General features: G+C 44.6%; 1 protein-coding gene across 3 annotated transcripts in view; it reads left to right on the forward strand.

The window, feature by feature from the left end:
* The first annotated feature begins 4,523 nt into the window (after positions 1-4,523).
* Positions 4,524-16,732, forward strand: part of LOC308469415 (vomeronasal type-2 receptor 26-like) — an 18,268-nt gene continuing 6,059 nt past the window's right edge. Inside the window, exons 1-4 of one of the 3 annotated variants that reach the window (XM_080991846.1) lie at positions 4,524-5,117; positions 5,557-5,652; positions 10,887-11,559; positions 15,748-15,975. In XM_080991846.1, coding sequence (XP_080847972.1) covers positions 5,065-5,117; positions 5,557-5,652; positions 10,887-11,559; positions 15,748-15,975 — 1,050 coding nt within the window. In that variant the 5' untranslated portion in view covers positions 4,524-5,064. Of the gene's footprint in view, positions 5,118-5,556; positions 5,653-9,340; positions 9,917-10,764; positions 11,560-15,747; positions 15,976-16,732 lie in introns of those variants that run through there. The other 2 variants (XM_080991845.1, XM_080991847.1) reach the window with 2 other exon arrangements.

Raw genomic sequence — 16,732 nt, forward strand, 5'->3', positions numbered from 1 at the left:
CAGAGGGCCTTCTTGGTAGTGGCGCCCACCCTGTGGAACGCCTTTCCATCAGATATCAAGGAAGTAAAAAACTGGAGAGAAATCCTATAAATGCACCGAGTGTGGAAAATGTTTTCAACACAACTCACACCTCGTGAAACATCAGGCAATCCATACAGGGGGCAGAAATCATAAGTACCCTGAGTGTGGGAAATGTTATCCTGGCAAGTCTACGTTGGTCGTCCACCAGAGAGCCCACACAGGGGAGAAGCCATATAAATGCACCGTGTGTGGGAAATGTTTTACTTACAGTGCGAGTTATAGAAAGCACCAGATAATTCACACTGGAAAGAAATGTGAGAACACTGTCTTTTGAGAATGGGGCACATACTATCTGGCATAAGGTCCAGTGCTCTCCCCACCCGCCATAGCAGTAAATTTTAGAAAGTACGGGGGATTAATTTCTCACTGATAACACCATTTTTTAACAGTGTGGATCCTGGATATTAAAGGTGGGTTTTCAAAATATCGGTCCATGGAAAACTGCTGGAAAGTTTTAAAAACAAAACAACTTTCCATACAGTAAGAGTGCTCAAGAGCAAGCTGACTGGTAGTTTGGGATTCAGGCTCCACAAGATACGAAGCATCCCAATACTTTTTTTGTTGATGGGAGCAGCATAGAGTCTTTTGAGGCTCAAGTTTTATTTCTTGATGAGCATGGGCCACACAGACTTTTCTTTTTAAGGCATTACAAACACACATTGCAGGATGGAGGTACCTTGAAAGAAGTTACTGCTATTCCCACCTTGTATGGAGGTGCAACAGAAGGGCTGATACAACCCTGTCGCCTGTTCACATTGCAGGTTAGAGCTGGGGCTGATGGAGCCATCCTTGCATGGTTACTCATATGTAGATCCCATGGAGTTTAATGGCGCTTTCCCCCTGAGAGCTGTAGAAATGATGGAGAAAATAATCATTTCATAAAACTATCGTTAATTGATTCCATTTTCTTTTGAATCATTGCCTAGGCACACTGATAAGGCCCATGGCTAGGCATGATAATTGTGATTCATCTTGAATTGCTATTTAGGTAGATGAAAGAGGATATTGGGAGCCATTTAATGAATAGGAAAATCAGTGTCTCAACAAACAAAGACATGATATTATGATGAGGGCTGATCGGAAGAGCTATGTGATACTTGGTTCAGGATGATGACCATGGGTTGAAACTGATTCTTGGAATCCTTTGATGGTGAAATGAAATCACAAATGTAATCTAGAAGTGTATATTGAACATAGCTTTAGATGTGCTTCTTCACATCCTCATTTGTGAGGCTGTCCCTGTCTGCCTTTGTATTTCCATAAAGGCCTGTCTTTTCACTCCATTATTTTCTTCTTGGTTTCTGGGCGGGAGACCTTCAGTCTAGGAACCCCTTTTAAATTTCTCCAGCACAGCAGTCCTGGGATCTAGTCTAGTGCTAGACTAGAGGGATCTAGAGGGATCTAGAGAGCCAGTGTGGTGTAGTGGTTAAGAGCGAGAGACTCATAATCTGGTGAACCGGGTTCGCGTCTCCGCTCCTCCACATGCAGCTGCTGGGTGACCTTGGGCCAGTCTCACTTCTCTGAAGTCTCTCAGCCCCACTCACCTCACAGAGTGTTTGTTGTGGGGGAGGAAGGGAAAGGAGAATGTTGGCCGCTTTGAGACTCCTGAGGGTAGTGATAAAGCGGGATATCAAATCCAAACTCTTCTTCTTCTTCATCAAGTCTCACTCGCTGAGAGCCAGTGTGGTGTAGTGGTTAAGAGTGGTAGTCTTGCAATCCAAATCCAAACTCTTCTTCTTCTTCATCAAGTCTCACTCGCTGAGAGCCATAGTGTTAAGAGTGGTAGTCTTGCAATCTGGAGAACCGGGTTCGCGTCTCCGCTCCTCCACATGCAGCTGCTGGGTGACCTTGGGCCAAAAGGAGAATGTTAGCCGCTTTGAGACTCCTTCGGGTAGTGATAAGAATCCAAACTCCTCCTCCTCCTCCTCTTCTTCTTCTTCTTCTTCTTCTTCTTCTTCTTCTTCTTCTACAGAGAGCAAGCAAAGCCAGTAGTTTTGGATTCAAGAGATAGGAAGCACCCCCATACTTTCTCTTGAAGGGAGAAGTATAGCCTCTGGCTCAGGTTTTATTTCCTGATGTGCATGGTCCACACTTACCTCTTTTTTGGCATTGCAGACACACATTGCAGTATGGGGATATCTTGAAAAAGCCACTGTTAATTCCCACTTTGCATGCAGGAGTGAGGAGAGGACTTATGCAATCCTGATACAAGTTCTCTCCCCACCCCGGCCCACAGGTGTTGAAATGACTTGAAAGCAATCCATTGCAACCTATTGCAACCTAACCGGATGTCCCCTCTGGAATTTGCCACATCTGTCTGTGCTTTGCTACCCAGAGCTGAAATACATGATCCTTTCACACATATGCAGAACTGTAAAGAAATAACATGCAGTCCAAGGTAAAAATAAAATAGGCATATTCTGATGAGGGGATGAGCTTTGTTTGCATGTTAAGTTTCTGAAGGAGAGAAAAAAATATTAGGGAGCAAGGGGAGGGCAAGACTTGGGGGAGGCTATTTCTCTCCCACCCTCCTCTGTCAAATATCATGGAAGAAGAAGAGTTTGGATTTGATAATAACATTCATTCATTCATTTATACCCCACCCATCTGGCTGGGTTTCTCCAGCCACTCTGGGCAGCTCCCAATCAAGTGTTAAAAACAATACAGCATTAAATATTAAAAACTTCCCTAAATAGGGCTGCCTTCAGATGTCTTTTAAAGATAGGATAGCTGCTTATTTCCTTCACATCTGGTGGGAGGGCGTTCCACAGGGCGGGTGCCACTACTGAGAAGGCCCTCTGTGTGGTTCCCTGTAACCTCACTTCTCGCAATGAGGGAACCGCCAGAAGGCTGTCGGCGCTGGACCTCAGCGTCTGGGCAGAACGATGGGGGTGGAGACGCTCCTTCAGGTATACAGGACCGAGGCTGTTTAGGACTTTCAAGGTCAGCACCAACACTTTGAATTGTGCTCGGAAACATACTGGGAGCCAATGCAGATCTCCCACTTTATCACTACCCTAAGGATTCTCAAAGCGGCTAACATTCTCCTTTCCCCTCCTCCCCCACAACAAACACTCTGTGAGGTGAGTGAGGCTGAGAGACTTCAGAGAAGTGTGACTAGCCCAAGGTCACCCAGCAGCTGCATGTGGAGGAGCAGAGACGCGAACCCGGTTCACCAGATTACGAGTCTATCGCTCTTAACCACTACACCACACTAGTTGTTGGAGACAACTATGTTCAGGATTGGGGCTTCTCGGCTACACTGACACAAAACAGCTTGTTTCTAGAGACTTAGTCTCCCGTTGTCCTCTGAGGGACAGGGCCCAGGCAGATGGCTGCCTAAACCTGAGAGGGAGCAAGGGGGGCGGGAGGAAATGAAAGAAGCGAGAGGCAGTTTCTTCAGCCAAGCTGGCAGTGGCTTCCCCCTAGAAAAGATGGGGGGGGCATTGGGAGAGGATCCTTAACTTGGCCGAGAGAAAGAGTGTACAGGAGCAGAGCAGAAATAGGGGAAATACAGGACAAACTGTCCTGTATTGAATCAATACAGGACACAACATTTTACATAAAAATGGTACGCGGGTGGTGCTGTGGGTTAAACCACAGAGCCTAGGACTTGCTGATCAGAAGGTCGGCAGTTCGAATCCCCGCACTCTCTCTACTTGGGACTGGCCTTGTGAGATGTCCTTCCAGAGAATGCTGAATGAATTATCTGGTCAGGGGTGCTTTATGTCCCCAGACCTAAATTCCCTTGCGTGGTGCCTTCTGAGGTAGAAATTCTGCTGGACCCATTATCGGTAAGGTGAGTCTCACGTATGCAAGGGTATGGCTTGACTGCAAAGCTTGCAGGAACTAGTTTAAGAGGAACCTAACAATGTTATGGGACGCGGGTGGCACTGGTGGTCTAAACCACAGAGCCTAGGGCTTGCTGATCAGAAGGTTTGTGGTTCGAATCTCCGCGACAGGGTGAACTCCCCTTGCTCAGTCCCAGCTCCTGCCAACCTAGCAGTTCGAAAGCATGTCAAAGTACAAGTAGATAAATAGGTACCGCTCTGGCAGGAAGGTAAACGGTGTTTCTGTGCACTGCTCTGGTTCGCCAGAAGCGGCTTAGTCATGCTGGCCACATGACCCGGAAGCTGTACACCGGCTCCCTCAGCCAATAAAGTGAGATGAGTGCTGCAGCCCCAGAGTTGGCCACGACTGGACCTAATGGTCAGGGTCTCCTTTACCTTTAAGGGACAATCCTAGAATCATAGAATCATAGAGTTGGAAGAGACCACAAGGGCCATCGAGTCCAACCCCCTGCCGAGCAGGAAACACCATCAGAGCACTCCTGACATATGGTTGTCAAGCCTCTGCTTAAAGACCTCCAAAGAAGGAGACTCCACCACACTCCTTGGCAGCAAATTCCACTATCGAACAGCTCTTACTGTCAGGAAGTTCTTCCTAATGTTTAGGTGGAATCTTCTTTCTTGTCCTGTTTTATACAAGATGGGTGGCAGCCCTAAACCTGACCCTTTTAAGGTTTGCTTTATTATGGGTCTGATCAGCTCTTTTTCCTAGGGAAAAAGGTGCCAGAAATGCCCCTCCCCACAAGTTTTCAGAACTTTGGACTTTCCACAAGGATACCCGCTCAATGAGAACACATCAAGACTGTTGAAATTAGGGATGCACAAGTTATCAATGAAAAAAATATATATACGGCTGCCTTTCCCAGCGCTTCTAATATTGGAAACCTCCATCTCATTGCCTCTCTGTGTCTTTCTGAGACTAGCTTCCCCTGCCTTTTGCAGTCAACCAGCATTTTTATCATAAATATTATATTATTATTTTTATTATTTAAAAATCTTTCACAGATGGGCTAGTTTTTCGTATCCCCCCCCCCATTCAGTTCCAGTAAACTCTTGCTAAACTTCCCTATGCTCCCCCGCACCCCAAAATTGTACCATGGAAAAGTTTAGAGCTCATTGCTGAGTTTTCACAAATATGTTTTCCTCCAGTCAGGCACCTGTGTATGGAGCCGCAGAGATTTGGCACAGGTAATTCTTCCAGTTCATAATTATGGAAATCATGGTGATTTATTCCTCTTCCTGCCAAAGCCCAAGGGTCACATTTGATGCTGGTAACAGAAACATCAGAATTGGAAGCAATTTTCTTGCACCAAAATAGCAGAGAATGGTGCATAAATATACCCTGTACCTCCAAGAACTTAGGCTGGGGTTTGAGGCAGGCAGGGATGCTGCCACTGCAGTTTAATATCAGATTTAATATCAGAAGCACCGGCTAGACTCCATCTGAATTGAGTCTCTTTTGACTTCTTCGTAGAGAACAGGACAAAGAGAGGTGGGCGATTGTAGCAAACATGCCCACCCCAATATTGCTGCTGCTCCTGCTCCCCTGTGTAGCCTGTGGGGTGCTGCAGGTAAAATGCCCATTGAATTTAGTGACAGATCAATACGATCCTTTGAATTATTACAGAGCAGGTGACCACCTCATCGGCGGGATCACATCTACGGTCAATCCTATTGTCCAGCCAAGCAATTTCTCCCAGACTCCTCTGATCCACATTAAAATGTAAGTAACAATGCAGTGATAGAAGGGAGCATGGCTATATCCTGACAGGTGTCCCTGATAAATCCAAGTTTCTCCCAATGTTCCCCCTGATTTGCCAACCAGGTATGATTCTGAACAATCACGGACATCATCATCTAGTTCCAAGCATGCTTTTTTCACCAGCTGGTAAGGTTTATTTAAACAGTATACAGTGGTACCTTTGGGTTATATACGCTTAAGGTTACATACGCTTTAGGTTACAGACTCCGCTAACCCAGAAATAGTGCTTCAGCTTAAGAACTTTGCTTCAGGATCAGAACAGAAATTGTGCTCCAGTGGCACTGCGGCAGCAGGAGGCCCCATTAGCTAAAGTGGTGCTCTTGCAAGGATTTTTAAGGTACCAGTGACCAACTCAAATAGAGTCCAAGAATTGACAGACGCAGCAGTGGAGAAAAAGAAAGTGAGATTTATTGCTGAGCAATAATTGACCCAGTGGAATCCTTTCCAAAAGACTGGGCCCCGAGCCCTATCGCCCAGGGGCTTTTATACCTGAGAACATACATCACAGATCATGACATAAAGGTAAAGGTACCCCTGCCCGTACAGGCCAGTCGTGTCCGACTCTAGGGTTGTGCGCCCATCTCACTTAAGAGGCCGGGGGCCAGCGCTGTCCGGAGACACTTCCGGGTCATGTGGCCAGCGTGACAAAGCTGCATCTGGCGAGCCAGCGCAGCACACGGAAACGCCGTTTACCTTCCCGCCAGTAAGCGGTCCCTATTTATCTACTTGCACCCAGGGGTGCTTTCGAATTGCTAGGTTGGCAGGCGCTGGGACCGAGCAACGGGAGCGCACCCTGCTGCGGGGATTCGAACCGCCGACCTTTCAATCAGCAAGTCCTAGGCACTGAGGCTTTTACCCACAGCACCACCCATGACATAATAGGATACAATTGTGAACGGCAGCAAAATAAGCCAATGAGTGCATACAAGCCTTGCTCCTGACCGTACAAAGAGTTCTCTCCCAACTTCTCCTTTTTGGTTTGAACACCAGTCCAACCTTTCCCCCAGATTTTATGCTAAGAAATAGAAACTTAAGGCAAAAAGGAACTTTAACAGTTACTCCCATGCGGCCATCTGTTACTGGGACATTCTGCGGTTAGCACCTTCCTGTTTCACTGCTCAGACCTTGTCTGGACAAGGAGGGAAATGTACCAGCACATCAGATTTATCGCTTCCCTTCTTGTTTAGTGAGATAGGGAGAGAGCAAGGAGGTACTGGGACAAAGTTCACCTTGCAGATTTAAGCAATTTGCTTTTAAGCTAAGCAGAAGCTTTCATGATTCAAACATGGATTATAAAATCATTGTAAAAATCTCTGGTTATATATGGATATATATGAATATATTGATAACTGATAACTGATTATATGGATAACTGATTATATGAAGAGCATAAGGGTAAAATTCCTCCAGGTCCTGCTTCAGTGCTTCAGGTTAAGAACAGTTTCAGGCTAAGAACGGACCTCCGGAACGAATTAAGTACTTAACCTGAGGTACCACTGTACTATGATAACAGATTAAAAAAAGAACTAAGCTATTCCCTGCCCCCAGCATAATTTTAATATAAAGGAGTAAAAAACAACAACAACGCTGCTGGCTTTCAAACAATGTAATCCAAGACAGACTAAAGTGGTTTGTCTTTAGTTAAACTGCATGTAACTGCCTAGTAAAATATTCCTGAGTCTGTTTTGATTGCAGCTGTAGGGACTGCCTTCTACCAGGTAAGAGTCCTTGGTCTATATCACCTGTGACAGTCTACTCTCACTGGCAGAAACTGTTTGGGGTCTCCTACAGTTGTAATCTTTTACATCGCCTTCCACCCAGTTCTTTTTAAGTGGAAGTGCTGTGGACGCAGCCTGGCACCTTCTGCATGGAAAAACTTGTGCTTTGCCACTGAGGGTCCCTCCAAATGGGTGCATTCTGCAACATGTCACTGATACAGTATTAGTGCTTCTCTAATGATGTTGTGTGGGATTAAACCACAGAGCCTAAGGGCTTGTCGATCAGAAGGTCAGCAGTTCAAATCTCCGTGACGTGGTGAGCTCCCGTTGCTTGGTCCCTGCTCCTGCCAACCTAGCAGTTCGAAAGCACATCAGAGTGCAAGTAGATAAATAAGTACTGCTCCGGCGAGAAGGTAAACAGTGTTTCTGTGCGCTGCTCTGGTTCGCCAGAAGTGGCTTAGTCATGCTGACCACATGACCCGGAAGCTGTATGCCGGCTCCCTCGGCCAGTAAAGCGAGATGAGCGCCACGACTCCAGAGTTGGTCACGACTGGACCTAATGGTCAGGGGTCCCTTTACCTTTAATGATGTTGCATTATTGCCATCATACCTGAAGGAGCGTCTCCACCCTCACCGTTCTGCCTGGACACTGAGGTCCAGCTCCAAGGGCCTTCTGGCGGTTCCCTCATTGCAAGAAGTGATGTTACAGGGAACCAGGCAGAGGGCCTTCTCGGTAGTGGCACCTGCCCTGTGGAACGCCCTCCCATCAGATATCAAGGAAGTAAACAACTATCTGACTTTTAGAAGACATCTGAAGGCAGCCCTGTTTAGGGAAATTTTTAATGTTTGATGTATTTATCGTGTTTTTAATATTCTATTGGGAGCTGCCCAGAGCAGCTGGGGAAACCCAGCCAGATGGGCAGGGTATAAATAAATAAATCATCATCATCATCATCATCATCATTATTATCTCTTTTTTACAATAATATTTATTATTTTCCATACACAAACATAACAGAAGAAAGAACCAACAATAATAAAGAAAAAAGAATGAAACGGAAAAAGGAAAAAGGAAAAAGAACATATAACATAAAATACATCAAATCACCACATAAACAAAAACTTAATTAATTAATCAAAATCCATCTTCATAAACATATTACTTGACTTCCTCAAATCTCTTCCATCTGTGTTTCTTATAAATTATATATAGCAGTTTCCAATATCATTATTTCATAAAAGCATATCACAGTCATAGTCCTATTTCCTAACTTTTCTTATCGTACATTTTCTTATTTATTTATTTAATCCCAATTTAATCCTAGGCCTAACTGATTCTTTCAAGTGATTACATATCTTTAATATTTATTATTGTTATCTCGATGGGCACCCTTGCACTAATGTGAGATTAAATAATAACACAACACACACACACACACACGACTGGTGACTGGGAACGGCCGCCGAGACCATATAACACCGGTCTTGAAAGATCTACATTGGCTCCCAGTACGTTTCCGAGCACAATTCAAAGTGTTGGTGTTGACCTTTAAAGCCCTAAACGGCCTCGGTCCAGTATACCTGAAGGAGCGTCTCCACCTCCATCGTTCTACCCGGACACTGAGGTCCAGCACCGAGGGCCTTCTGGCAGTTCCCTCACTACGAGAAGCCAAGTTACAGGGAACCAGGCAGAGGGCCTTCTCGGTAGTGGCGCCCTCCCTGTGGAACGCCCTCCCACCAGATGTCAAAGAGAACAACAACTACCAGACTTTTAGAAGACATCTGAAGGCAGCCCTGTTTAGGGAAGCTTTTAATGTTTGATGTATCATTGTATTTTAATATTCTTTTGGAAGCCGCCCAGAGTGGCTGGGGAAACCCAGCCAGATGGGCGGGGTATAAATAATAAATTATTATTATTATTATTATTGTGGCAAGGACGTTACAGGGTTTCAGCAGGAAGTAACAGGACACGCAGCGACTGGAATGGAAACAGTATGTGTACCCCCAAGACGTTACCAGTCACAAGAAGTATTGAAGGGCATTACGTACCAATATAAATCTATAGGGCTTCTGACTCTGATGGATCATGAGCATCATTCTAAGATTAATCTCAAGAGGTTTCCAATCGCCTGGAAATACCCTTCAAGTTGCAGAATAAAGAATAGTTTCGTTAAATAGAGGGTGATACTATGATGCCGTGTATTCTTCCTTGCAGAAGACGGGAAACAAATTTACTCGACAATCTGGCATTCCTTTTTGCCATTCATGAGATCAACCAGGATCCCAGGATCTTGCCCAACATCACCCTGGGTTACAACATCTTTGAGAACTATTACAATGCAAGAATCACATACGATGCCATGGCAGACCTATTATCTACTGGGAATGCAAATATTCCAAACTACAGGTGTGGAAGGCAGAATGACCTGCTGGCTGTCCTTGAAGGGGCTGACTCTGAGCTATCTGTCCATATTTCAAACATGTTGGGCATCTACAAAATTCCACAGGTGTGAATTGTGTTACATTTTGCTTTAAAAGGCCCTTGGCTGTAAAGGAGATAAAACTTCTGCTCACCTCTCTAGCGCTCTCTCTCTCTCTCTCTCTCTCTCTCTCTCTCTCTCTGTGTGTGTGTGTGTGTTATAGTATTTTAGCAGTTTATAAGTTGTGTTAAATTTCCCTCCCCTCATAATATTGAGGTACAGGAGTTGCTAAGTCTTCTTTATCAACTCAAATATGCACCAGTGTGGACTAATGAGAGTAAATCCAAAATGATAATATGTGGACAAGGGAGAAAACAGCCACACTTTGTCTGATGTGATGATCTTGCCTTCTTATCCTTGCAGTGTAATAACAATAACAATAACAATAACAATAACAATAACAATAATAATATTTATACCCTGCCCATCTGGCTGGGTTTCCCCAGCCACTCTGGGTGGCTTCCAACAGAACACTAAAATACAATAACCTATTAAATATTAAAAGCTTCCCTAAACAGGGCTGCCTTCAGATGTCTTCTAAAAGTTTGGTAGTTATTTTTCTCTTTGACATCTGGTGGGAGGGCATTCCACAGGGCGGGCGCCACTACCGAGAAGGCCCCCTTCCTGGTTCCCTGTAACTTGGCTTCTCGTAGCGAGGAAACCGCCAGAAGGCCCTCGGCGCTGGATCTCAGTGTCCAGGCAAAACGATGGAGGTGGAGACACTCCTTCAGGTATACTTCAGGTATATGAATATTAAGTATTCATTCACCCTAATCACATGCACTCTTCAGTTTATTAGTAAGTTTAGCTCAACAGGTTTCTGAGCTTTGCCCTGAAAACAAAGCGAAACATTCATCTCTTACGTTCCTTACCAGGTTAGTTACAGTTTTGTCTCCCATGACCGCAATGATAAAACTCAGTTCCCTTTTTTCTACCGGATGCTCCCAAAAGATGAATACCAATACACAGGGATTGTCAAGTTGCTCCTGCATTTCAGATGGACGTGGGTCAGTCTCTTTGCCCCAGAAAATGACAACGGAGAAAAGTTCCTGAGTGCCTTGACACCTATACTTGCCTCAAATGATATTTGTGTTGCCGTCTCACAGAGATTCCCAGAACTGATTGTGCCTGACTTGTCAATGACCCTTGATTCAGCTCTCCCATGGAAAGAAGTCAACGTATTTGTTTATTATGCAGAAATCCGCTCTTTCTACAATGGGATATACCTCATAAATATAATACTCAAACTGTTTATACAGCCTATTGACGGGAAGGTTTGGATCACAACAGCTTTGTGGGACCTCACCTCAACATTGTCTGACAGCAAGTTTCTCTTCCAGCACAGCCATTGGTTTTTTTCCTTCTTAATCCAGACAAAGTATATTCCAAAACATGACAATTTCAAGCTGAGTCACGTCACTCCTTACTTGAAGAAGGCGTTCCATTGTTTCTTTAAGAAGCATGTGTTGTCTGTGAAAGAACGGGAAAGATGTGAACAGAAATTGCCCCTGGATATGCTCGCACCAGCTCTCTCCCAAGACAACTACAATGCTTACAGGAGTATCCATGCCCTGGCGCATGCCTTAAATGCTGCATACTCATCCAGATTCAAGTGGGTGATGTTGGTTGAAGGAAGCAAGGTGGGGCTTCAGAAGCTGCAAGCATGGCAGGTATGCCCTTTTATCTCCACTGAAAACGATAAAATAGCTCCAATATGGAACTATGGAGTTTGGAATCATAGTGTTGGGAGGAGGTTGTACGCCTCTTGCACTTTGGCGGAAACTCAGATTGAGAGCATTCCCCACAGATGGTGGTCCAGTCTCACCTTGAAGACCTCGGGAGAATTTGGCAACTCTCCCAGACTCCCGGACTGTTTATCGGTTGATCTACTCTGGCTGCAATCCCAGACAGTCCAGGCAGACCTTGATAGGCGACATTTCCCAGCGTGGAAAATGCACACCCCCTTCTCCCCCTTCGCAGGGGAAAGAAGAATAGTCAGAAAGTCCTTTACATCTTGTTTATTTCTGACATTACAGCTCTACAATAAACACATCCGTTTAGTTCAGTCTCCTTCAAGCAAGTGGCAAAGTCTTCCTTTACATACGCAACAGGAAGGTCTCATATTACACACAGAACACAGCTTTGAGTAGCCTGTGAACTTCCGAGAAGATTCTTTCCCACAGCTAGTCACATCATGTGATGTTTTCACCAAGCTGCCAGTCTGCAGCTGCGTTGTATCCATATCGTAACAGGGAGAGCCAGCAGTTGTAATATACAGTTACTGGCTCACACTTGTGTGCATGACAGGGCTAACCTGGGCCCTCAGCCCGTTAGCAGAGTGAGTGTGGCTTTTCAGGCTCTCAGCAGACTCTGCTTCCCCCTTTCTCAGTCTCTTATGTCTTTGTGCTTCCTGGATCAAGAAGGAGCCATGTGGACATGACTACCTGTAAATGGATGGAATCTCTCTAAAATGAGATTTTATAGCCCACATCTTTGCTAACCCAAGTATTGCATGATCCGTTTGTAAGGAATAATAATGAATAAAAAATTTATTATTTATACCCCACCCATCTGGCAGGAAACAACGTGCTTTCCTTTTAGTTGTTTGGAACCTTTCTCATCTTCATTTTACTGCCAGTAGTCATTTCTTGTAGCTTCAAGAAACCCTAGGAGTAAAATATCCACCTAATTGCAAAGCTAAGTCTCTGTGATTTATTCTGTTCTAGGTTTTTGTGTGGGGATTTGTTTAAAGGTGGATGGGGGCAGATGTAAATCTAACCATGTTTTAATATGCTTGCAGCTATCACCATGTGCTAACTCTGCTATGAGAGAGTAATAATCTTTCAGACCTCTCTCTTAAGCTCCTCCTAATGTTCACCTTAGCAAGGAGAGACAAGAAGGCCTTCTTAAACGAGCAATGCAAAGAAATAGAGGAAAGCAACAGAATGGGAAGAACCAAGATCTGTTCAAGAAAATCGGAAATATGAAAGGAACATTTCGTACAAAGATTACCATAATAAAGGACAAAAGTGGTAAAGACCTAACTGAAGCAGAAGACATCAAGAAGAGGTGGCAAGAATACACAGAGGAATTATACCAGAAAGATATGGATGTCTCGTACACCCCAGGTAGTGTGGTTGCTGACCTTGAGCCAGACATCCTGGAAAGTGAAGTCAAATGGGCCTTAGAAAGCACTGCTAATAACAAGGCCAGTGGAAGTGATGGTATTCCAGCTGAACTATTTAAAATTTTAAAAGATGATGCTGTTAAGGTGCTACACTCAATATGCCAGCAAGTTTGGAAAACTCAGCAGTGGCCAGAGGATTGGAGAAGATCAGTCTACATCCCAATCCCAAAGAAAGGCAGTGCCAAAGAATGCTCCAACTACCGCACAATTGCACTCATTTCACACGCTAGCAAGGTTATGCTTAAAATTCTACAAGGAAGGCTCAAGCAGTATGTGGACCGAGAACTCCCAGAAGTGCAAGCTGGATTTAGAAGAGGCAGAGGAACCAGAGACCAAATTGCAAACATGCGCTGGATTATGGAGAAAGCTAGAGAGTTCCAAAAAGACATCTACTTCTGCTTCATTGACTATGCAAAAGCCTTTGACTGTGTTGACCACAGCAAACTATGGCAAGTTCGTAAAGAAATGGGAGTGCCTGATCACCTCATCTGTCTCCTGAGAAATCTCTATGTGGGACAAGAAGCTACAGTTAGAACTGGATATGGAACAACTGATTGGTTCAAAATTGGGAAAGGAGTACGACAAGGCTGTATATTGTCTCCCTGCTTATTTAACTTATATGCAGAATTCATCATGCAAAAGGCTGGGCTGGATGAATCCCAAGCCGGAATTAAGATTGCCGGAAGAAATATCAACAACCTCAGATATGCAGATGACACAACCTTGATGGCAGAAAGTGAAGAGGAATTAAAGAACCTTTTAATGAGGGTGAAAGAGGAGAGCGCAAAATATGGTCTGAAGCTCAACATCAAAAAAACGAAGATCATGGCCACTGGGCCCATCACCTCCTGGCAAATAGAAGGGGAAGAAATGGAGGCAGTGAGAGATTTTACTTTCTTGGGCTCCATGATCAGTGCAGATGGTGACAGCAGTCACGAAATTAAAAGACACCTGCTCCTTGGGAGAAAGGCGATGGCAAACCTAGACAACATCTTAAAAAGCAGAGAAATCACCTTGCCAACAAAGGTCCGTATAGTAAAAGCCATGGTTTTCCCAGTAGTGATGTATGGAAGTGAGAGCTGGACCATAAAGAAGGCTGATCGCCGAAGAATTGATGCTTTTGAATTATGGTGCTGGAGGAGACTCTTGAGAGTCCCATGGACTGCAAGAAGATCAAACCTCTCCATTCTGAAGGAAATCAGCCCTGAGCGCTCACTGGAAGGACAGATCGTGAAGCTGAGGCTCCAATACTTTGGCCACCTCATGAGAAGAGAAGACTCCCTGGAAAAGACCCTGATGTTGGGAAAGATGGAGGGCACAAGGAGAAGGGGACGACAGAGAATGAGATGGTTGGATGGTGTTCTTGAAGCTACCAGCATGAGTTTGATCAAACTGCGGGAGGCAGTGGAGGACAGAAGTGCCTGGCGTGCTCTGGTCCATGGGGTCACGAAGAGTCGGACACGACTAAACGACTAAACAACAACAATGTTCACCTCCTAATGTTCAACCAAACCTCCCTCTGCGTAACTATAGTCCTGCCCTTTGGGTATGCCCTATCAATTACCTCATCATTGTGGAGAATGATACCTATGTCACATCACCACCATGCTCACTCATAGGCAAAGGCTCTTTACACCTTTCCTCTGTTCATAATATAAGGGAAGCTGGGTGTCTGTCAGGTTTCAGGGAATTGACTTCCTCCCCACTTTGGCAGTAGATAAGCAGAACAAAGGGAGAGGAGTCTTCTTACCAGTTAGAAGCTGTAATGATCACAGCAAGAGAACAAAGAATCCATTTCCTAGGAATGAAGGTGCTCCCAATTAAGGTTTCTACCCACTTCGTCCCTAGTCACCCATGTCACTACCACATCTTGTAACCTGATCCCTCAACCACTGTGCTTTCTGTGCTGCCACCTTATCAGCTCTTCTTGACCTTGGGCTGAGTGGATGAACGCTTTCTAGAGAAAGTGATCCTGTTAACTCTCTCTCTCCCAGTGCTTCTCCTCCTTGTTGTTGTTTAGTCGTTTAGTCGTGTCCGACTCTTCGTGACCCCATGGACCAGAGCACGCCAGGCACTCCTGTCTTCCACTGCCTCCCGCAGTTTGGTCAGGCTCATGTTTGTAGCTTCGAGAACACTGTCCAACCAGCTTCTCCTTCTAGCTATTCCCCATCCAGTACTTCCCAGCTTCTGCCTTCTGAACTATGTCCCTCTGCAAACCACTGTTTCAAATCTATACTGTCCTCCTGCTCCTGGGAACATTTGGAATCCTGATCAGGAGCAGGGGGGGGGGGAAGGCTCCCACCATTCCTCCTCAGTGCAGCCCTCAGCACGGTCCCTGACAGTGTCCACTCTTGGCACCCAATGAAATGTTGGCAAGTTTAAGCATTAATGTTCTGCATAAGAGAGGCCTGGCCTGTACAAACAGGAAGAGTCTTGTGTAAACTTTTGTGGGGATATTTACAGAGATATTTAATGGGCATCATAGGAAGTATTAGTAAACACCCATAGGTGCCATTGATTTGAATGTCAGCCTTTCCCAAAATGCCAATGCAGAATGTAGGGATTCAAAAATGGACCGTGGGTTGTTGTTTTAATAGATGCCTATAAGCAAAACTAAAGATGGAGTACAATTCCAGAAGGATAGGACACTCACTTCTCTCTGTCATTCTAGTTTCACCATTTTTTGAGAAGCTTTGGATCTTACAATACTTCCCTGGATGGAGTGTATTTGGATGGAGACGGGGAACTGTCAGCCAATTTCGATATTTTGAACTGGGTTGTGTGGCCCAATGCTTCAGTAGCTTCACAGAGAATTGGGAGTCTAGAGCGACAGGCATTCCCAGACAAAAGTTTCAGCGTTGATGAAGATGCGGCCATGTGGTTGAGGGGGCTTAACCGGGTGAGGAAAGCCATAGAATTTAGAAGTATAGATTACAGTGGTACCTCGGGTTACTTAATTTGTTCCGGAGGTCCGTTCTTAACCTGAAACTGTTCTTAACCTGAAGCACCACTTTAGCTAATGGCGCCTCCTGTTGCTGCCGCGATCCTGGAGCCCGATTTCTGTTCTGATCCTGAAGTAAAGTTCTTAACCTGAAGCACTATTTCTGGGTTAGCGGAGTGTGTAACCTGAAGTGTATGTAACCTGAGGTACCACTGTACTGTATAAAATATGTTTGGGAAGGTTTCTTTGCCCCTTAACCACATGTACTAAATGCCAGCAGAACACTGTCTCTTATTTGCAAGGACACCTTGTGACACTCTCACTCTACAGAAGTAAAGATCAGGGCTCGTCTCATCCTTAGACACATTATAGGTACCTTGATGGCAACATTATGCTACTGACACCCTCCACCAATGTTCTACAAAATACTGGGTTTTATGCCCTGTTGCAGGGTAGATTTGATTTAAATCAAATTGATCTAAATCATGATTTAAATCACGATTTAAATCACTAGTCAGTAACACTTGATTTAAATCTTTTTTTTTTTTTTTTACAGAAAAACTCATTCTTGCTGGTATAATCTTAATATTTACAACCAGATGAAGGTTTCATTTTTGGAATAATAACTTTTCAGAGTAGTTTATACAGTTATATAAAAAATTACTGATTTGATATACTATTAGAAATACATAGACAGTTATGAAATTATTGTGAA

Source organism: Podarcis pityusensis (genome assembly GCF_964106645.2).
Source record: "Podarcis pityusensis genome assembly, chromosome: 2".
NCBI lineage: Eukaryota > Metazoa > Chordata > Lepidosauria > Squamata > Lacertidae > Podarcis > Podarcis pityusensis.